This window comes from Chlorocebus sabaeus, chromosome 15 (genome assembly GCF_047675955.1).
Source record: "Chlorocebus sabaeus isolate Y175 chromosome 15, mChlSab1.0.hap1, whole genome shotgun sequence".
Lineage (NCBI taxonomy): Eukaryota > Metazoa > Chordata > Mammalia > Primates > Cercopithecidae > Chlorocebus > Chlorocebus sabaeus.
The window spans coordinates 50,830,109-50,853,982 of record NC_132918.1 but is presented as its reverse complement, the minus strand read 5'-3'; the positions used below and the strand labels follow the sequence as shown (position 1 = coordinate 50,853,982).

Sequence of the window (23,874 nt, the reverse complement as noted above, 5' to 3'; positions counted from 1 at the left end):
TACATCTTAAGTATATTGAGTCTGCCACATAATGAACACTGTGTATTTCTCCATTAAAATCTCTTCAGATCTTTAAATTCTTTCAGCAGTGTCAGGGTTTTTGGTGTACCAACTTTTGCATATATTTTCTGAAAGTTATTGCTAAGTGTTTCATGTTTTTAATGCTATTGTAACAGTATTTTTTTAATTGAAATTTCCAATTGTTTGTTTCTGCATAGAAATACCATTGCCTTTTTAATATTGACTTTCTATCTTCTGACCTTCCTAAACTCTTATTAGTTCTAATAGCATTTTTTTATTCTGTAGAATGTTTACATTGATGATTGTGTTCCCTGTGAATAATGACAATTTTACCTTTTCATTTCCAATTTAATATTTTTTCTTGCCTTATTGCACTGGTTAGAACCTACAGTACAATGTGAATAGAAGTGGTGAGAGTGGATGTCCTTGTATTCTTCCTGCTCTTGGAAGGAAAGCATTTATTCTTTCACCATTAAGTATGATATTAGCTATAGGTTTTTGTAAAAGTTCTTTATCCGGTTAAGAAAGTTGTCTTCTATTTCTCATTTGGTAATAGTTTTAATTATAGATAGATGTTGGATTTTGTCAGATGCTTTTTAAAGGATGTTTTTCTCGTTTTATCTCAGTACTTAGTGTGTTTTCTGTACATTTTGGATACTCCATTAATATTTATTGAATGGATGAAGTTGGGCTGAATATTTCTGAGAGTGCAAGGGTACACCTTAGCCACCCAGGATCATGAGATGGGGTAGGGGGAGTTCTAAGTATTTGAATGTCTGCTCTGTTCCTGGGTACTATGTTTGCTTACATAATTTCGTGCAATCTTCACAACATTCCTGAGAAATAAGTATCTTTGTTTTACAAATGAAGAATGAGTAATAGATGGGATGATTTAAAAGCTATAACATAATTGAGCTCAGAGAAGAATTTTTATGTTTCATTACTCAATAGATACAAAAAGGCAATCATTAAATTCAGGAAACAAAAGTATACAAAGGAGGCTGCTTCCAAATGTGATGCAAGCTACGATGGAACATGATTCAACCATTTGATGGAGTAAAAAATAAAGAATCCAGTTTATCTGGATGCAAATAATGTTGTCCTCAAAATGATCATTTGACCACTAAGAAGAATAAGTAATTATTGTACAATACTTGGCTCAGCCATGAATGATATCTTTGTAGTCGAATTAATGTAAATTAAGTTATTGGTGTGCAACCCTGATGACTTGATCTATAGAGAAAGGATAGAAGGCGATTTTGTTTATGAATCAATCTTGACAAAGCAAAAGTTCTGATGTAAGGGAAGTTAGAATGTGGGAGAGAAGGGAGAAATTTGGGGGATGTTAGCATTCTTACTTTCCAAAATGAGAATATTTAAATCCCTCGAAGCCTCAGTTACTCACCTGCAAAATGAGAAATAAAGTATTACCCAATGGGGTTGTTGTGAGGATTAATGAATGTATGTATGTCAAATGCCTAATATGTGATAGGTACCCAGCTAACTGAAGTAGTGACAGAGAGGAGTAAAGGAAGGCAGACCTGTGCATAGAAGGAAGTCAGCCCATTTCCTAATGAGGGAAAAACCTCAACTTTAAAGTTGGTCTGTAAATCACCTCTCCTTCCGACATTGTCACTGCCCAGCAAGCAGGGTGGTGAGTTTGAGTAATGAAAAAGCAGCAGCTGTGTGTCTAGCACAGGACGTATGAATGACAGAACAACACCGTAAGTAGCATCACCGTCAGCATTTTACAGTCATGGGAACTGAAACTCAGAGAGGCCACCGGCTTCACATAGGACCAGCCAGAAGTGACTAAGTCAGGGCTAAAACCAGGAACTGCAACTTTAGATTTCATTGCCTGCCACTGAGACTATCTAATTTAGACCATTTAGATAGGCACAATGAATCTGAAACACTGGATGAGCTCCTGGCGTATGCTCTGTACACAGTTCTAATGAACAGGCCCCTAGGTTTAATTAAGGGGAAAAGATTTAATTGTTTCTCCCAACAGCTGCAAATTATTTACATTGTATTTGTGTTGATGACTAATAAAAGAGCAAAGGAGTGTGGGGACAGCCCCGGGTGGTTGTAATTCTTCCAGGGTCCATAATGAAGCATCAGTCTGAATGCCAAAATGTGAGAATGGATGTGCCTACTGTCCAGTTCACACCTGCAGTGGCTAGAGCTTCTCTCTGCCCTGGGCATGGTCCAATCTGTAAAAATGAGCTACAGGGGCCAAGACCTGAGAATAGCAAGGCACATGTCCCTACCTCATTAGACTGCTTTCCAGTTAGTTTGTGATTGCTGTGGAATGGGTGAGAAGGAGCAAAATGGTGGCCCTGGTTTAGTCTGCCACTGCTCCTGGAACAGCTCTGAACTGACCTTTTGAAGGACGATGAGGTGGGAAGGGGACAGGAGACACTGCCTCAGAGCTGCTCGCAATTCTATAAGCTCTCACTTTGCTGTGGCTACTGAAAAATATGTAATGTAATATATAAAATATATACTGTATAATGTGCATTACATATATATTATAATATGTATGTGTTCACTTCTCAGATATCACAAAGTATGAGTTTCTGATTTTCCTACTTATTAATTTTTAACCATATAATCGCCTTGGGAAAGTAGTTTATTCATCTTTATAATGTGGAGGTAGTTTATTCATCTTTATAATGATCATGCCTACCTCACAGGATGCTGTGATAAGCATTGCATATGTGACCACACCTTTTAAACTATGAAATAGGGTGTGAAGTTTGGCATCGGAACAATTTTGATTATTCTAGACCCCCCTCTCTAACCTGTTATTTTGATTCTAATGTACCTACTCTGTATCCTGACTTCTGTGAGGGTATTGGGGGTGGGCAGAGGGGACTAAAAAAGAGAAACCAAGCAACTCACAGTTGAGTAATCAGATTAATGTTTTAGAAAGATCACTCTTGATACCAGTGTGCAGAGTAGATTAGAGTAGGGCAAGATTTCCAATGGAGAGACCAGTCAGGAGGCCCCTGCAGCCATTCAGATAGGAGTGGGTTGGGCTAGAACCTATCAAACAAAGACATACAAGGGGAAGGAATTGGCAAGAACTGGGTTTTCACCAGATGAGGTTCTCACATTGGAGTATTACACCAAATCCTGGCACAGTCTTATTTTAGTTCATTAGTACCTGCTGATAGAAGTATACTGTATTCATTTGCTAGGGCTGCTGTAACAAAGTACCACAAACTGTGTCTATTAGTCCATTTTCTTGCTACTGATAAAGACATACTCAAGACTGGACAATTTACAAAAGAAAGAGGTTTAATTGAACTTACAGTTCCACCTGGTTGGGGAAGCCTCACAATAATGGCAGAAGGCGAGGAAGATCAAGTCCCGTCTTACATGGATGGCAGCAGGCAAGAGAATGAGGAAGATGCAAAAGCAGAAACCCCTGATAAAACTATCAGATCTTGTGAGACTTATTTACTACCTCAAGAACAGTATGGGGGAAACTGCCCCCATGATTCAATTATCTCCCACTGGGTCCCTCCCACAACAGGTGGGAATTGTGGGAGTAAAATTCAAGATGAGATTTGGCTGGGGACACAGAACCAAACCATATCATTCTGCCCCTAGCCCCTGCCAAATCTCATGTCCTGACATTTCAAAAACAATCATGCCTTCCCAGTAGTCCCCCAAAGTCTTAACTCATTTTAGCGTTAATCAAAAGTTCACAGTCTAAAGTGTCGTCTGAGACAAGGCAAGTCCCCTCTGCCTATGAGCTTGTAAAATCAAAAGCAAGCTAGTTACTTCCTAGATACAATGGGGATACATACAGACATTGGGTAAATACAGCCATTCTAAATGGGAGACATTGGCCAAAACAAAAGGGCTACAGGGCCATTCAAGTCCAAAATCCAGTGTGGCTGTCAAATTTTGAAGCTCCAAAATGATCTCTTTTGACTCCATGTCTCACATCCAGGTCACCCTAATGCAAGAGGTAGGTTCCCATGGTCTCAGAAAGCTCCGCCCCTATTGCTTTGCAGGGTACAGCCTCCCTCCCAGCTGCTTTCATGGGCTAGTGTTGAGTACCTGCAGCTTTTCCAGGCACAGGTGCAAGCGTCGGTGGATCTAGCATTCTGGGGTCTGGAGATAGTGGCTCTCTTCTCACGGCTCCACTAGGCAGTGCCCCAGTAGGGACTCCGTGTGGGGGCTCCGACCCCACATTTACCTTCCGCACTGCCCTAGCAGAGATTCTCCATGAGAGCCCCTCCCCTGCAGCAAACTTCTGCCTGGGCATCCAGGCATTTCCATACATGTTCTGAAATTCAGGTGGAGGTTCCCAAACCTCAATTCTTTACTTCTGTGCAACCACAGGATCAATACCACATGGAAGCCACCAAGGCTTGGGGCTTGCATCATCTGAAGCCATAGCCTGAGCTGTATGTTGGCCCCTTTTAGCCATGGCTGGAGCAGCTGGGATGCAGGGCACCAAGTCCCTAGGCTGCATATAGCTCAGAGGCCCAGCCCATGAAACCACGTTTTTTTCTTTTAGGCCTCAGGGCCTGTGATGGGAGGGGCTGCCATGAAGACCTCTGAACATGCCCTGGAGTCATTTTCCCCATTGTCTTGGGGATTAACATTGGGCTGCTCCTTAACTTATGAAAATTTCTATAATTGACTGGAATTTCTCCTCAGAAAATGGGATTTTCTTTCCTATCACATTGTCACGCTGCAAATGTTTCAAACTTACCTGTTCTGTTTCCCTTTTAAAACTGAGTGCTTTTAACAGCACCAAAGTCACCTCTCAAATGCTTTGCTGCTTAGAAATTTCTTCCACCAGATACCCTAAATCATCTCTCTCAATTCACAATCCCACAAGTATCTACGGCAGAGTCCAAATGCTGCCAGTCTCTGCTAAAATATAACAAGAGTCACCTTTGTTCCAGTTCCCAACGAGTTCCTTATCTCCATCTAAGACCACCTCAGCCTGGACCTCATTGCCCATGTCGCTATCAGCATTTTGGGCAAAGCCATTCAACAAGTCTCTAGGAAGTTTCAAACTTTCCCACATTTTCCTCTCTTCTGAGTCCTCCAAACTGTTCCATCCTCTGCCTGTTACCCAGTTCCAAAGTCACTTCCACATTTTTGGGTATCTTTTCAGCAACGCCCCACTCTACTGGTACCAGTTTACCGTATTAGTCTATTTTCATGCTGCTGATAAAGACATACCCCAGACTGGGCAGTTCACAAAAGGAAGAGGTTTAATTGGACCTCTTACCATCCCATCTTACATGGATGGCAGCAGGCAAAGAGAGAATGAAAAAGCCACAAAAGCAGAGACCCCTGAGAAAACCATCAGATCTCGTGAGACTTACTCACAACCAGGAGAACAGTATAGGGGAAACCAACCCCATGATTCAATTGTCTCCTATTGGTTCCCTCCCACAACATGTGGGAATTATGGGAGTACAATTCAAGATGGGATTTGGATGGGGACACAGAGCCAAACCGTATCACTGGGTATCTGGGAACAAAAACTTATTGTCTCACATTTATGGATGCCAGAAATATGAAATCAAGGTGTTGGCAGGTCCAGTTTCCCTCTGAAGGCTCTAGGAAAGGCTCCATTCCAAGATTCTCTCCTAGCTTCCTATAGTTCCTTGGCTTGGGGCTGCACAACTCTATTTTCACATGAGATTTTCTCAGTGTGCATATATCTGTGCCACAATTTTCCCTTTATATAAGTACACTAATCATATTGGACGCGGAACCACCCTAATGACATTTTAAAACTTGATTACCTCTGTAAAGATTTTATCTCCTAATACATTCACATTCTGAGGTTCTAAGTGTTAGGATATCAATGTATTTTTTTAATGTAGAGGACACGATTCAACCCGTAAAATATAGTTGATATGTATTTTCAGTGTATTAATTGTTCATTGGTTAATATTTAATTCAGCTAGTGAAATTATTGAAGAACAACTTAAGTTGCTAGATAATTTAGACCACTGAGATACACAATTTTTAAATGATCAGAAAATATTCAAATATCTGTTGTATCTTTGCATATATAATAATATTTATACATATGTGTGTGTATACATGTATATAAAATGCAGTAACTTCCAATGATGGATCAGATTTGGTTGAGGTCAGAAACCTGAGCATACATGGTAGTAACTGCTAGTTTATTGATTGATAAATGACTTTAACTCTGAAACATCTATTAATAGATGGTAGCATTACAGAATTAAAGCTTTCAATCAGTTCTCAATAATATCTATCTGTACTGGGGTATCCAGAAATACAAATAATGGGACTTTGATGAGGTGAAGAACCCATGGTCTTAGAGGCAAAACAAACAGTGTTTGATAGTCAGTGCTGTCTGTCACCTTCTGAGTGCCTTGGGTGAGGTGTCGAACCTCTCCCTGCACTTCTCTGAAGCTTTTCTGGGTTTAAAATGGGATTAACATGCTCCATGTCTCTCACGGGATTGTTGGATGACAGCCTATGATTGGGCAAATATACAATCTTAATAATACATTAGTATGGGTTTGTTATTTAAATAATGATCCTTTTTGTTTTTTCTTTCCCCTATTTTCTAGTCAATAAGCACAAGCCATGGATCGAGACTTCATATCATGGAGTCATAACCGAGAACAATGACACAGTCATTTTGGATCCACCACTGGTAGCCCTGGATAAAGATGCACCGGTTCCTTTTGCAGGTGAGATTATGGCTTAGTACGGCTGGGCCTGGCTCACTTTGAAGATGTGCTGTGAAACCTCCACAAAGCCCAGAATATGGCTTTATAGCTACTGTCACCACCCTGTGCATCTCTAGATCAGCCTGTGATGTTAAAGCTGTATGCCGCTTCTTATTTCTGGGTTGGATTCTGGCTCTCCTTGTGTTTTTGTTTGTTTTTTCCTTCATGTTGCCTCCAGTGCAAGACCCTTGTTTCTTCTTCTAACGAGTGGTAAATTGCTGAAGCGGCCTGCAGAGTTGGAGAAGTTGGGCTAGTAAGGTTCTTAGGGGAATTTTACCCATAAAGAGATAACCCGTTGTCCCCACTATCCACATATAATCGATAAATGGAGACTTGTTGCTTGGTAAATGGGCAAGAGAAAGGAGAGAGAGAGAAAGACCAGGAAATATCTGCTAAGAGTGGCACAGGGTCTTGTTCTTGAGCTTCCAAGTGGGTGTGTCTTTGGAGGAGGAATCCCAAGGCAGTGCCATATTTCCCTCTTGTGGCTAGAGAGCCTCTCACTATCATCAAGGCTACGTCTGCTTCCTCCTTGGACCCTCTTCAAATGGTAGGCCCCAGGAGGGCTGAGTGAGGAACTCGGCTATGCCTCATGCTTCCATGGATTTTGGCAAAGAGAAGGGACTGGTCATGGCAGTGGGAGGAGGGATTAGACAAACGATTTCTGAAGATGCCTGCATCTGTAATCTTGTTAACATTTTATAACTGTCAGGAGAAGGACAGGAAATTTAATGAAGGTTTTCCAGCTTTCTAGAAGATTGCTTTCTGATAGATGGGTGCTGGGCTGAGGTTTCACCACGATGAAGTCTGTTTTTTTTCTGACAGTTTGCCTGCTACATTATGAGCTACTTAGGCAGAGAAAACGGGGTTCTTTTGCACTTCTAAGAGATAAGCTCTGTGAAGATATCTTTCATTATGGAATATTATAAAGTATGGAGTGAGAAGGTAGTTTTATTAAATTGGGAAATTCAATATTATGTGAAGATAAACCCGTAAGCATTCTTGCAAAGAGTGAGGGAGATACTCTACTCTCAGAAGAAAGCTTTATTTTATGTAGAATGAAAACCACCGAGGGTACCTGTGACTTCCATGATGTTTAGAATTGAGGCATTTTCATACATTTCCCAATCACCCTCAGAAGTCCCAGTTTTACCAAATGCCAGTTGGAAGTATAAACTCCTTGCAGTCTTTACCACAAAAGATGAAGTATCTTCCCTAAACCTTCTTTGCCAGTCTAGGAAGACTCCAACACATCTCTTTCTTGGACATAGCTAATAATGCTATTGGGCTTAGTCAGCAATTATTAGCAACCCCTGGAAATGAGATTTTTAAACAAATATTAGTAAAAATGTTTGGGTCATGGAAATGTTTGGTTTATTATGCACTTAAAAAAATGGATGCCAGATATAGTGGCTCATGCCTGTAACCCTAGCACTTTGGGAGGCTGAGGCAGGAGAATCATTTGAGGCCAGAAGTTCAAGATGAACCTGGGCAACATAATCAGAACCCATCTCTACAAAATAATAATAATGATAATTATCTGGGCATGGTGGTGCTTGCCTGGTCCTAGTTTCTCAGGAAGCTGAGGCAGGAGAATCACTTGACTCAAGGAATTTTAGATGGCTGCTGTGAACTATGTACAAAATGCACTCTATCCTGTGTGACAGAGCAAAAAATAAATAGAAACAACATTTAGAAATTGGGAGATTTAGCACAAAAATGCAGGATTATGGTTTATCTTGATAAGTCTGAAATACAGAGCTGAGTAGTGGCTTTCATTTTTCCACTGAGCATGAGCCCCTCACTGCCCTCAGCCCCTTTCCTCACAGCCTATATGCAGAGGCCCTTCCACTAAGAAGATCCTCTTGTTCACCTTTCCGTCTGAACATGTGACCCCTCTTTCAAATATGACAGAGAAAATAAATGACAAACAGGAAGTAATCAGATGACATGAAGTCATTGCAGTGTGCTGAGGCTGGCACTATAAAAGATGAGCAATGTGTCTGATTGTATGTCTGCTTTTAATGTCCTGTTCTCATCTCATGGTGAAAGGGAAACCAAAGTCGTTGAATAAGCTGTTCTACAGTAAAGTTATAAGCTCTCTCATGTACAGACCACAATAGAAAAAAAACAAAATACCTCAAGCAAATCTGATATTTGAAAGTTTGGATTTACAAAAGGTTATTAAAGTTTGTTGGTTATAGGGCTGAAGAAGAATTAAGGTTTCATCTGAAGACTCACAAAAGGATTTCCTTAAATCAGAAACAAATGCCTTTAAACTTGAATTTGTATTCTGACCATTAGATGCACCCACAGCTGTTCAGGCACTTCTTGAAACCTTCTAAGCCAAGCTCTGACTAGTTATTTCCATTTGAAGACAACTTCTGTACTTCTATTATTTGCAGCTGCCTTAAAAGAGTCTAGCTTAATGCATCAAAATATAATCCTCCAAGCTCTTAGGAGTAAAAAATAAAGGTGGTTTTTAGAATGGCCGAAGCTATTTTTCTCAGTGTTATTTATGATCAGCTCTAAGACAGGACACAGGCACTAGCCATCCATCCATGCTGCAGGCATTTATTTTAAAACATTTATCTTAAAAAGAAAATACCGAAGATTTATTTCAGATCCCTATCATTCTCATAAAATTGAAAAATTCATATCTGCCAACTCCATCACTCCTCGAAGTCAACTGAAGCTTTTAGTCCTCCCTTATCAGCTGCTTTTGTATTGTGTGTCAGTTTTCCCACCCATTTCCCAGTGGTCTTTATTTCTCATTTAGCCCAGGAGATAGGCTCTAAGCTTTGTGGAAGACAGTTCCATCCATACCATTTGTGCTGTTATTTCTCTTATGTGTCTCTCCCTTTAATTTTTTTTTAAGAAAAATGTTTTACATATAGATTCTGCCAATATATCATTTAGAATCATACATGATCTCACATGATTTTCATTTAAATATTACGATTGCATTTTCTAAGTAATTGCAAAATTCAAAGATTTAACATAGCTTTTATGGTATATCTCCTGATTATGACAATAACAAGTGAGATATATAAGTATTTATTGTAGAAACTGTGGAAAATACAGTTAAACACACAGTAAAAGCATGAGGTATAACATTTTAGACTATTTCCTTCTTGTCATTTTTCTACTTTTTTTTTTTCATTCAAAAATTGCGATCACTCTGGGTGCTCATGCTTATAGTCCCAGCACTTTGGGAGGCTGGGGAGGAAAGGATTGCTTGAGCCTAGGAGTTTGATACCAGCCTGGGAAACATGGTAAGATCTTGTCTCTACAAAATAATAATAATTACTAATAATTAGCTGGGTGTGTTGGCAGGTACCTGTAGTTCCAGCTACTCAGGAGGCTCAGGTAGGAGGATCAATTGAGCCTAGGAAGCTGAGGCTGCAGTGAGCCAAGGTTGTGCCACTGCACCCCAGAGCAAGACCCTATCTCAAAATAAAACTTGTTATTATACCTCATTTTGAATACTATAACTTATTTTTTCACAGTAATGAAAATTTGCCATTTATTACATATTTTTCTGCAACTTTTTAAATGATTACATGATTTCCTACTTAATGAATGTTCTGGAGTTCACCTTTCTCTGATTGGCACTTTGCCTATTTCCAATTCTCTTTTATTATAACATGTGTTCACATTTCAGATTCTGTTGTTTGGATGGATTTCCAGAATTTTAGTTAATTGGCCAAACATTTTAAAGGTTGTGAAACCTGTTAAATTGCTTTCCAGAAAAGTTATATGAGTTTGCAATTTCATTCACACCACCCAAGTCCCTCAGTCCCTGGCCCTCATAAGGTGCATTCTGATGGTGGGATTTAGTAGTAGCCCTACTTTCATCATCTGTAAAATAATACAAGCTTTCTAGAGCTGTTTGTTGTTTTGATGAAATTTAAAGAGTGTCTATGACACATCTTGCAATGATTCAAGATACAGAAGTTTAATAAATTTGAGTTTCCTATTCCATACCCTCCTCCCTGCCAGTTTGGCAGGGGAGATAACTAACTCAGAGAGGCTAAGCAACTTGCCCAACATCCCAGAGCAGGCTAGCCTGGGGCTGAATCTAGAGCCAGGGCTTCTCAGCACTTACTCTGAGTTCTCTTTCCCTACGATATTTTCTTCTGATCTCTGTCCCACCTGATTAGTAAAGTGCTGATGCTTAGTGAATGAAACCTCCCTCAGACTTCAGTCAAGTCCACTAGACTTGACTCAATTCTCAACCCAGTGTCTGAGCTCTGTAGATTTGACCTTCTTAGAATCAGATACAGAAAAAAAATCCTTGAGTAATAATGAAAATTCTGCCTGCTGCATGGAAAAAAATGATAATGAAAGCAAGCTGGGCACATCATGAACTTATTAATTTCTACCTGTGCCCCACCGAGGCCTGTTAGGAAACTGTAGAGACTTTTAAATTTGAAGGGAATTAGATTGTCTTTCAGAGATGATAGAACTGCTCATTTGTCTACATTGGGCCAGTCTGGACTTGTTTTTTATAAGGACAGGGCTGCAGAGAATGATCAGGCATAATTGGCTGACTTTTCAGGCTGGGTGACTCTCTGAGGGCTGCCCAGAAAATTGCCTGGGACGTAATTTGGCCTGGTTTTGATTAGCTGGTTACAGTGCTGGTTGCAGCTGGGAATCCTCTTTCATACATGGTTAACTCTGTTTGTCCTTTTGTTCAGGGCCTGCCAGTCTATCTGCTTCCTTATCTTTGGACCTGCCTCAGGGTCTTGTTCATGCCTCAGGCCCTATAGGTGCCTGATGGCAAAGACCCTCCCACAGGGATTGGGATAGACCCTTGGCAAAGCCTCTCCCACATGCTTGGGATGGCCACGTGTATTATGGTGAGAAGGGAAGGTAGATGTTGTGAATGGTCACAGGCTTTGGCCCAAACTAACATAGACTCTGCCACTTACTAGCTGTATGATCCCAGATAGGTCACTGAACTACTCTGAGGGACAGTTTCCTTATATTTAAAATGGGGGTAATCATAGTACCCATTCCTGGTGTTAATATGTAGATTAAGTAAGATACTAATGCAAAGTGCCTAGAGCTCTCTCTGGTAGCCAGTAGACACCCAATAAATCATAGTTGTGATAATCATAGCAATGATAATGAGAGTAATCAGAGTAATTGAAATTTGTATTATTATCAGTAAGCCACAAGTGTTTGATTCATTTGGGTTGATTACAATAGTGCAGTTATAATCTGTGATTTGTTTTAAAAGAGAAAATTTTGAGTTTGTTGTAAGGCTTGATCACCCATTTGTACTATCAAGCTATGTTGCCTAGATTGCTGGGTAGTATAATGGTGTGGGACAGTCAGTTAAATAATGTGTAAGGGTAAATAGTTTGAAAATTGTACAGAATTCTACGAATAAATATCAGTTAGTTGAGCATAAATTTTCTTAAATTCTACCTATAATGCATCCCTATGGAGTAATCTATTAGTTGCAAGATATAGTTTCAGACTCTTGCAAACCATGTGTCCTTTTATTACACACACACACACACACACACACACACACTCTCACACTTATGTCCAAACCTTACCAACCTTGTAGAACAGGTAAGTCAGCTATCAGGATTCTGTTTTGCCCAGGATGGATCAGCCCTGCCACTCAGTTCCATACTTTTAGACTCCAAGTCCTGCCTTCTTTCTCCTCTGCCAATTTTCCAGTGTGTAGGACTTATCTCATTGGAAGTACAAGATTTACAAGATACCCAGACATGGCATTAAAGAGTGCTGAATCCCATGCTGAGTGAGTCATTCCCCTTTAAATTCTCTTTCTGGTTATGTCCAGGAGAAAGGTGCAGCTTGGGAGGTTCAAGACATCTTCAACACCACTCAAATATTGCTAGTCTCTCTTTTGGACAAAGAGGGAGCAAGTCCTATCACAAAGCCTTCAGTAAGCAAAAACATCAAGCTAGACTTTTAATAATATTCAGTTGTATTTTATTTAGGTTATTCTCTATTCAAGGCAAGGATTGCTGGCTTTTCATTTTAGTCATTCCCTTTTAGAATAAATGCACTCGAGTTTTTAAAAACACCAAATTAAAACAAATTGTAAGTAAACTAATATTTAGGCAGTTTATGGAAGCAGCAAAAATCATGAAAGAGGTCTGTGAGTGAGAACCACGTGGGATATTGTGGAATAACCACATCAGGACCTCACTTCCCTGTCCAGCGCCTTCAGGATCATGAGCACAGTACCCAGCCTTCTTCACTCTGTCTTGCCTCACAGCTCTTTGAGCTTGGACCTCACGGCAGAGATGCCATCCACATCAGTCTCACAGTAGATGTGCCTTTGCATTTCAAGCTGGTTTGTTTGGGGCCATTACTGAGGACCGGAAGGCAGGGTGTCCCCTGGCATCCCACTCTGCTTCACAAGCAGTCATGTGGCTTCATCACCCTCCCGGCAGAAAATCAGCTTCAGACCTATCGGGAATCCACCATCTGGGCTACTGCCTCTCACCTACAAGATTCTGTTGTGTACTTTTCCATCATATTCTGTGCTCAACTTGATGCCCCAGTTCTGTCCACAGCGTCCTGGTTGGAGGGAGTTTACTGGCAGTAGCTGGGGACCTGTGAGGATGGGCACACACAGCTCCTCCTGTGCTGAGTGGTCAGAGGCAGGCTCTGAGGGCACAAAGCCCATGGAGCAAAGCTGAAGAGGATGCCCCAAGGAGATAGCTGGAGGAGGGACTAAGAGCCAGAGTACAGAGGAAGGACAGGTGCAGGCTTCAGTCAGCTAAGAAGAGGAGGGTAAAAGGTCACAGGTAAATACCTATAGCAGGGACCATGGGTTTCATGATCTGATTGATAGTAGAAGGTGAGGGATAGGGATGGGGTCAGCAAGGCCTATCACACCCATACACCAGTGAGCCTTACCCAGAGCTGTTGGACTTTCTTAATAAGAAGGCTATTGCTAGGTTCTGCTTTCGGCCAAACTAATGTTTAGGGGACAATCAGTGGAAACTTTTGGGCCATTTTCCCCACTAAGGTTGAAAGGGGACACCCAAGGAGGTGGACTATCCTGGTTTGCTTGGAAAGGAAGGATTTTCTGGGATGTGCGACTTCTAGTGCCCAAACCAGGAAGGTCCTTGTAAACCAGAGTGAGTTGGTCACCCTAATAGGAGACGTGGAGTTTCAGGTTAGAACCCTTGAGGCACTGGCCCTAGGACATAGCTTGAGAGAAACAGTTGGACATAGGAATTTCAAGTTTTCTGGGACTCTGAGTTAATGACAATACTATACTAAAACAAGATGAAAAGTGAATAATGAAATCAATAATAATAGCAGATCTGGTGCCAACCCATATACTAACTGTGCAAATTAGAAACAGGCGCCCCTTCTTACAGATGGACACTGTCTCACTCCAGAGCACATGGCTTGGTGAGTAGAGAAAGAGGTGGATTTCTGCCCCTACTTGTCCCCTGGGCCATACATCGTTGTACAGAAAACAACTTGTACCCAATGGCACTGAAAATTAGCTAATGTTTATACACACCAGGCGTTATTTTACACAGACTTTATCATAATTTAATTTTCACAACAATCTTCTGTAATAGGCATTGTTATGATTTTATAGGAGAGACTGATGTTAAGTCAGATCATATAATTTGCCAAGAACACAGTAGTAACGGTGAAGTTGTAATTTCAGCCCAGATGTCTCCAAGTATTGCTGTGCAACAACCACCCCAAAACTTAGGAGCATCAAACAACAACCATTTCTTCTTTCTTCTGAGTCTACCTGCTTATTGGGCAGCTCTGCTCATCTGAGCCAGGCTCAACTGATCTCAGCTGGGCTTGTTTATGTCTCCACTGGCTGTTAATGAGTAGGCCATAGGCTGGCTGTTCTGTACAGTGACTTTGGCTGGGATGACACCGTTCTGCATGTGTTCTTCCAGCAGGCTACCCTGAGCTCATTCCTTAAAGTACAGAAATGTAAAAGCACGTTGGCAAGCAGCTACTTATGACAAGTTTGTTACTGTCTGTATTAGTCCATTTTCACACTGCTATGTAAAGAACTTCCCTGAGACTGGGTAACTTATAAAGAAAGAGGTTTAGTTGACTTACAGTTCTGCCTGGATGGGGAGTCCTCAGGAAACTTACAATCATGGCAGAAAGGGAAGCAGATATGTGGTGGCAGGTGAAAGAGAGAGTGAAGGAGGAAGAGCCCCTTATGAAACCACCAGATCTCATGAGAACTCACTATCCTGAGAATAGCATGCGGGAAACCACCCCCATGAGCCAGTCAGCTCCCATTAGGTCCCTTCCTTGACACTTGGGGATTACAATTGGAGATGAGATTCCGGTACAGACACAGAGCCAACTGTATCACTGTCCCACTGACTAAAGCAAGTCCCATAGCCAAGCCCAGAGTCAGTGCAGGAGTGGACTACTACAGGGCATGGGCGGGGGGTAGGGTTATCAGTGCAATCATTCTATCACAGCTCAACCGTAGGTCACAATTATTCACACCCTTATTTCATGTAAAATATGCTCATCCCTATCCTGGGGACCCCCAAAATGTATCCAATCATGGCATCTGGCTTAAAGATCAATATTTGTGATCCTTATCAGAACTAGATGCAACTCCTCTTGATCCAGAGGCTGATAAATGACAAATTTTCTTCTCACACACATATATCAGGGGAAGGAAAACTCAATAAGACTCCCACTCCAAGAGGAGAAGAATGGGAGACACAGAGCTACCACTGGTGTGGCCCATAGCAATTCTGATATCCTGCTGGAAAAATGTTGCCAGGTACCCCCTGACACATTTTGAGAGTGATTCTGCTCCTTAAAAGGGGCTCCCCTGTTTATTGTCCTCTACTGCTCCCCGTTGACCACTCTTCTCTTTCATCATCATTCGGTTTTGCTACATCCCAAGTCCGGTGGACTTGGTAAGAGTCTGCAGAATCCTCCTAAGTTCAGGATCCTGGGCTCAGTCCCTAAGAAAACTCTTAGTTTCATTCGTCTTCACATCAGTGGCTGATTCTGTCCAGCCTCAGTGCAAGACAGTGGTTCAAACCTGAAACTGCAAAGTCAGGGCTCTTTATACAATGAATCAGGAAAAATAAAAAATAAAGAACAAAACCCCCAACCACTTTTCTTTTTTTTCTGTTAGAAAAAAAGACTTTAAGACCCAACAAGCTGCAAGCTTAAAGACATTCTGGGATATCAGAGACTTTAAATCAATGGCATGCTTCATCGACAAGTAATGATGCAAACACATTATGGTATTTTCCCTGCTTACTGCCCTGGTGGTCAAATTCCAAGCCCCATGACCCAGCCCACCTGACCAGCTGTGATTGGACTCGGGGTGGGCACCTGACCCAAGCTGCAACCTAACTTGCTTGCTGGATTGAAAAGATCAAATAGTACAATTGGCTTCCTGTTTGAATGCTGAGAAGTTAAAAGAATGGGAGTGCAGGGCAAAGGGGGATGGTGGGGGGCATGTGGGGAAGGAGGCAACTGTTGGAGATGAAGCTTCCATAACATGCTCAAACTGCAGTTAGGAGTAGCCTGTTAGCAGAGTGAGGGGAGGACGGTGGTCTCAGAGAGAAGCAGATGTGCCCAGAGAGGAGGGAGTGTGTGGTCCCTGAAGGGAATGATAGCCTCAGTTCCTGAGTGGTCCTGGTGTCATACTGATCCTGAATTTCCACTAAATCATCTTTGTTGTTGCATTTTTATCCACTCTATCTCTTGGAGATGGGTAAGAATGGCTCTGTCCTTGGAAACCAAGAGGCCTAGTGAAAACCACCTGTTATATAGTTTACTGTGTTAAGGGTACATGGAGCATCACTAAAGCTGCAGAAGAATGAAGGACCCAAGACAGCTCAGATAAGATGGCAGCATAGAGAAGAATGAACTGGGAATTTGAAAACAATGAGGAAATCATCTTTTAAAAAGATATAACTGGCAATCATCACAGCAAAATCAATGATATTGAGAACCAGCTCCTACTGCCAGTAATTGGACTGTTTAATAACCACATTTAGACAAGTTAATACCAGTTCAAATTTCTCCTCCAGAAGCCATTTCTGTGGCTTACTACAGTAGCCATATTGAATAGTCCTGGAATTGGAGCCCACCACAAGTATTAATTATGAACATGAATTTTTAAGGTTAATGGTTTTACTTTAATGGGAATTTGGGGCCTCTGAAAGTCCTAAATGTCTCAGTGAACTTGTTTCAGATCACAGACCAAAGAACAAGAGTGCAACCAGCCATTTATAGTTTATTCTGCTTGGCAGAGTGTCCGGAGTGAGATCACTGAATACCTTGGCATGAATTCAGAGCTTGATTTTATTATCTTGTAGCCGCCTGTAATCACAGACGAGGCATCAAAGGCCAGCTGTCCCCCATGAACCTTGACAGTCTATATAAACTAATTACTTCTTTATGAGCCATCCTTTCAGAGGTTTGAAGAAAGGGCCTATTAAGCCAAGTTCAACATGATCTACAAACTTTAAAAATTCTTACTATTTATCTAATTTACAGTGCTGTGCCGTGGTAAGTGACATCATTTGCAGTGGTTGGCTTGGATGGCTGTGACTTCATTCAAATACAGTTGGTGTATTTTTTTAAATGGAAAGGTGAATCCAAGTGTGTTAGGGATTCTTTCTGCACATTAATGATACCAACAGCAAATTTTGAAGAGCAAGGAATTTAAAAAAAAAAACACACACACAAATTTGGGAAGTGAGGGGACATAAGCAAACATCATTTTTTCTGATTCTACCAGGCTGTGGATTGCAAGGGGAAAATCTTTATTCTCTTTGTCCCCAAATCCACTGCATGGCCCTTGGCCCTTTCCTTTTTTTGTGCCTCTCCCTTGAAGTCGCTAAAGAGGTGAGACACTCACTGCAGCCTGCCCCTCTGCCACTCCTTGGACCATTTCTCTTGGCTGCTATTCCCTGTTGCCTGTCATATCTGCACTGAGGCTGCCTGTGCTGCTCTGTCTCCCTGAGATGAGCCTCCACACCAGCCTCACAAGTGGCAGGCTGGCCATATCACTGGGGTGTGTGCTCTCAGCCTCTGCCTCTTGGTGATCACTGCCTGCTTCTGGATGCTTGTTACTCTAATACTGTCCTCACCGGCCCACGGTGATGCTGACCTACCCCTGGATCATGCTGACCTCCCTTAATCGCCCCTCTCCCCAGCAAGGAGGAAAAGGCCTTTCTCTTCTGGCCTACTTGCTCAGGAGCTCCATCAGAGATGTTGTTTGAACTCTTAGTGATACTGTTCTTTCTGTAATTTCATAGTCTTTCCTTTTCAGAGGAGGCTTGATGCTCCCAGGTTTTAGGTCTGAGTGATGTATTCAAATACAAGCTGGAACTATACTATGGTAGGTAAACTCCCACTGAAGTCTGTGCTGCTGATTCTGACATCTGCCTTCTCAATTGTTTCTCATGAGTAGTGCTTTTCTTTTCTCTCAAGAGCTGATATTCCTGACTTTCATCTGGTTTCCACTGTGTCCACTCACTTCTCCTTCCATGCCCACATTCAGTTCATCAGACATGACTATAAATGTATCGACTTGATTTATGAGAGGGCACTGAGCCACATGCAACTCAATATGGTGTAGTCAGACAGCAGGGGAGTGCTGAGAGGGGCCGTATAATTCCACCTGCTCCATATCAAAGTCTCACTTCCACCCCACCCAGGACTTGATGTCAGCACTGATCTCATGTGAAGTGGAGTCTTCTTTCTTGAGTAGCATTCCTTTGGCATCCATCCTCATGGCCACAGGTCCTGCAGTGCTCTTCTCAGCCCCAGCACTTGCCACAGTGGAGTGTGCTTGTCTTATTTGTGAGCCTGCCTTCTCACTAATCTTAAGTGGAAGTGTCTGAATCCATTTTTTGTTTCTAGCACTGAGCACTGAGTAGGTGCTCAAAGTTTGTTGGATGAATGAATGATAGATTATGTTACATGCTTAAGCTGACCTTTCACCTTCTATGCTTTGGCATGTTTGCTCCTGGGCTCAGTCCCGAATTCGGCAGCACTTTCAATGCAATCTACTTCAATGTCTGCTCCCCATACCAAAGCAGGCTTGTTTATCCTTACGTCCTAGCACACCAGCTAGCTTAGAAGTTCTCAGTAAATATTTGTTGATTTGAATTGAAAAGGACTGAGTGGCTTACAACCTACCACTAAGAAGCATGGTGGTAGGGAGAGAGGGGCATGCCTCATCCTGATGCTTACATTGCACCCTGCAGGAGTTAATCCAAACTCCTCGTGGCCCTCTGGTTACTTGGGAGCAATGCCACCCCAGCTGGTGTGCTTCCCAGTCACCACACACATGCTTAAGGTAGCCAGTGAAGGAAGAGGCCTGGCTAGGGGAAGTCTGGGCTAGAGGGGACTGTGGTGATTCAAGGAAACAACAAGGAAAGGGACTGATGCTACCCAGAATTGGTTGATTATTGTTTAAGAAGGTTGTTTTATAAAAAATTAAACTCTTTATTTTGAGGTAATTATAGATTCATATGCAGTTGTAAGACATCATACAGAGAGATTATGTGTATACTTTACTCCATTTCCCCCAAAGCTATGGCAAAATATCACAACCAAAATATCGATATTAGTACGGACAAGATGCAGAGCATTTCTATCACCACAAGGATCCCACATTGCCCTTTTATGGCCGTACCTACTCCCCTCCCACCTCTCCTTAACCCTTGGCAACCACTTATCTGTTCTCATTCAGTAATTTAGTCCTTTTAAATATATGACATGAATGGAATCATACAGTAAGCAACCTTTTAGAATTGGGTTTTTTTTCTCTTAGCATCATTTTCTGGAAGTTCATCTAAGTTGTTGCCTATATGAATAGTCTGTCCTTTTTATTGTGGAGTAGTAGTCCATGGTATGCATAGACCACACTCTTTTTAACCATTCCTTATTATCCATTTAGGGCCATTTTGAATAAAGCTGCTGTAAACATTTATGCTTTTGTGTGAATGTAAGTCTTCATTTTTCTGGGATACATGTCAGGAGTACAGTTGCCGGGTCATACAGTAGTCGCATGTTAAGTTTTATAAGAAACTGCTGAAGTGTATTCTAGCTACACCATTTTACTTTCCCACCGGCAGTGTATAAGTGATACAGTTTCTCTACATCCACACCAGCATTTGATCTTGTCACTGTTTTTTATTATAGTCATTTAGGTGTGTATGTATTATCTCATTATGGTTTTAATTTGCATTTCTCTAATGGCTGATAATATCAAATGTTTCTACGTGTGCTTATTTTCCACATGTATATCCTCTTCCATGACATGTCTTTTGTTCGTTTTATAATTGGATTAGGATTTTTGTTATTTATATTCTTAAGGTTGAGTTTTGAGAATTATTCACATATTCTAAGTACTAATTCTTTGTCAGATATGTGGTTTGTAAATATTTTAATTTTTGTATAAAGCAAAACATTTTTGTATAAAGTAAAACCTGTACAGTTAGGTTGAGACTCCTTTATTTGTATTTTTTGCCTGTGGATATCTAATTCCTCCCTCATCCATTTGTTTAAAAGTTTGTCTTTCCTCCATTAAATTGCACCTTGGACAAAAATCAGCAGGGCATCATCTGAGTCCATTGAAGCTGCCATAACAAAACACTATAGCCTGAGTAAGCTTACAAGCAACAAATTTATTTCTCACCGCTCTGGAGCCTGGGAAACTCAACATCAGAATACCGGCATTGTTGATTTCTGCTGAGGGCCTTCTTTCTCCTTCATGAATGTCACTTTTAGCTAAGTCCTCACAGGATAGAAAGGGGAAGGCAGCTCTCTAGGGCCTGTTTTATAAGGGACCTAATTTTACTTATGAGGACTCAGCCCTCATGACTTAATGACCTCCCAAAGGCTCCACTTCCTAATACTATCACCTGGGTGATTAGGTTTCAACATATGTATTTGCTGGGAGGACACACACATTCAGAGCATAGCAGGCATAGTCGTATAGGTCTATTTCTGGATTATCTTCTCTCATCCATTAATCTTTGTGTCAATGGCTCCGCCAAAATTATGTAGTCTTGATTACTGTGGCTATATAAGTCTTGAAATTGTATAAATGGATTACTCTCAATTTTTTTTTCAAAACTGTTTTAACTATGCTATTTCCTTTATCTTACCAAAAATTTTTAGGATAACTTCATCTACAACTATCAAAAAAAAAAAAAAAAAAATCCTGCAAGGATTCCGATAGGTACTGAGTTAAGCATGTATAGCAACTTTAGGACAGTTGACATCTTACCTTGTTGTGTCTTCCAGTGCATGGGCATGTTATATCTCTACATGTGTTTATGTTTCTTCTCTTTCATTAGTGTTGTGTAGCTTTAAATATATATTCCTGCACATATTTTCTAATATTTATACCTAAGTATTTCATTTTTTGAATGACTGTAAATAGTATTGTATTTTTAATTGTGTTGTATTTGCTATTACTGCCAACATATAGACATAGAATTGTTTTATGTGTATGGCATTATGTTTTATGTTATGCAACCTTGCTGAATTTACATAATAGTTCTAGAATTTTTCTTTGTGGTAGATTTCTTGGGACTTTCCATTTGGGACAATCAAATCATGTGCAATTTGGGAGTTTTATGTCTTCCTTTCTGATCCTTTGGGTTTTATTTCCTTTTTATTGTCTTATACTGACTAGAACTTCCAGCATGATACTGAACAAAGGTGATGAGAGAAGATATCCTTGTCTTGTTCCCAGTCTCAGGGGAAAGCATATTCAGTCTTTCACCAGTAAATATAATATAATTACCTGTAGAGGTTTTGTAAATGCCTTTTTCAAGTTGAGGCAGTTCTTTATTTTGGGGTTTCTGGGAGGTTTTTTTAAAAATTATAAATGTGTGTTGATTTTGTCAAATACTTATTTCCTGCATCCATCAATATGAATGTGTAATTTTTTAGTTGTTAATATTATAATAACACTGATTGATTTTCAAATGTTGAATCAACCTTATATCCTTAGACTAGATTCTACTTAATTGTGGTATAAAATTCTGTTATAGGTTGCTGAATTCTATGTGCTAATGTTTTAGTGAGAATTTTTTTATCCATATTCATGAGGAATATTAGTCTGTAGTTTTCTTTGTATTGTTATTGCTTAGTTTTATGTCAGGGTAATACTACTTCACAAAATGAATTGGGAAGCATCCCCTCCTGTTTTCTGGAAGAGGCTGTGTAGAATTGATGTTAATTTTTCATTAAATGTTTGTTAAAATTCCCCAGGGAAATTCTCCATGACAGTGCTTTTAGGGGAGTTTTTAAGTTATGAATTCAATTTCGTTCATAGTTACAGAGCTCTTCAATTGTCTATTTTATATTGGATGGGTTGTAGTAGGTTCTGTTTTTCAAAGAATTGGTCCATTTTGTCTAAGTTGACAAATGTATGTGTTGACAAATTTATGTAGTTGTTTGTAGTAGCCTTTTGATATCTGCAGGATCTGTAATATCTGCTGGTTTGCTCCTGATATTGATAACTTATATTTTCACTATTTCATATTTATTGCAGGTTTATCAATTTTATAAACCTTTTCAAAGAAACAGCTGCTTCTTTTATTAATTTTCTTTATTGCTTTTCTGTATTATTTCCTTCATCCTACTTGTATGGGCTTATTTTGCCCTTCTTTACCTAGATGTTTAAGGTGGGAGCTTTGATTATTGATTTGAGATGTTTCCTCTTTTAATGTTATAAATTTTCTTCTCATCACTGCTTTAGCTGTATCCCACAAATTTTGATGTGTTATGTTTTTATTCAGTTCAATGTACTAGCTTATTTCCACTGAGACTTCCCTTTTGGCCCATGCGTTTAGAAGTGTGTTGCAAAGTTGCTAAATGTTTGGAGATTTTCCTGTTATCTCTCTATTATTGATTTCTAGTTTAATTCCATTGTGGTTCAGAGAGCACATTTTGTATGATTTCAATTTTTTTGAGGTTTACTTTATGTTCCAGTATAGTATATAGTCTATCTCAGTAGACATTCTGTGGGCATTTCCTACAAATGCATATTCTGCTTTCGTTCGGGTCTATAAATGTCAATTACATCCTGTTATTTGATGTTGAACTTTTCTGTATCCTAGCTGATTCTCTGACTAGTTCTATGAATTATTGTGGAATGGATGTTGAAGTTTTAAATTACAATTATGGACTTGTTTATTTCTCTTTTTAGTTCTACCGATTTTCCCCATATTTTGCAGCTCTGTTGTTTAGTACATACACATTTAGAATTGCTGTATCATATTTGTGAAGCGGCCCTTTAATCATTATGCAATGTCACTCTCTGTCTCCACTATTTTTTTTTTACTCTGAAGTTTGCTTTATCTGTTATTAATGTAGCCACTCGGCTTTCCTCTGATTATTGTTTGCATGATATATTCTTTTTTTTCAATTTTTTTTGGTTTGTTGTTTTACTTTCAAACTGCCTCTGTCATACTTGAAGTAAATTTTTTGTTAGCAGCATGTTGGGTCATGTTTTTCAATCTCCTCTGCTAAGATCTGCCTTTTCATTGTTGTATTTAGATCATTTATATTTATATGGTAGGGTTTAGATCTGCCATTTTACTGTTTTTGTTCTATGTTTTGGCGGGCGAGGGGGAGGCTCTGTTTTCCTGCTTTCTTGTCAGTTGAACACGTTTTAGAACTCTATGTTGACATAACTGTGGCTTTTTGAGTGTATCTTTTTGTATGGCTTTTTTTTTTTTTTTTTAGTGGTTGATCTAGGTATTCTACATAACTTATTATAGTCTATTGGTATTGTCATTTTCTCAGTTCAAAAGATATTTGGGAATCTTTCCTTTCCATTGCTGCTTCCTCCTCTGTGTATAATTGTCTTAAATGTCTCTTCTATATATGCTTAGAGCCATATCAGTGTTATAATTTTTGCTTAAAATGTAAAATGTAATTAAAAGAACTCAGGAGAAGCAAGGGCTTTTGTATTTACCATTGTTTTTGCTTATCTTGTTCTTTCTTCTTTTCTGATGCTCCAAGATTTCTTTTTTATAGTTTTTTTGGTTTTGAACACTTTCTTTAACCTTTCTTTCAGAATAGGCCTGCTGGTGACAAA

The 23,874-nt window shown here is 40.1% G+C and overlaps 1 protein-coding gene across 1 annotated transcript in view; it reads left to right on the top strand.

Annotated features, from left to right (window-relative positions):
• The window catches only part of CLSTN2 (calsyntenin 2), a 646,459-nt gene that overhangs the window by 229,295 nt on the left and 393,290 nt on the right, over nt 1–23,874 (top strand). Inside the window, exon 2 of the mRNA XM_008008915.3 lies at nt 6,615–6,737. Within this exon, the coding sequence (XP_008007106.3) occupies nt 6,615–6,737 (123 nt within the window). The remainder of the gene's footprint in view (nt 1–6,614; nt 6,738–23,874) is intronic.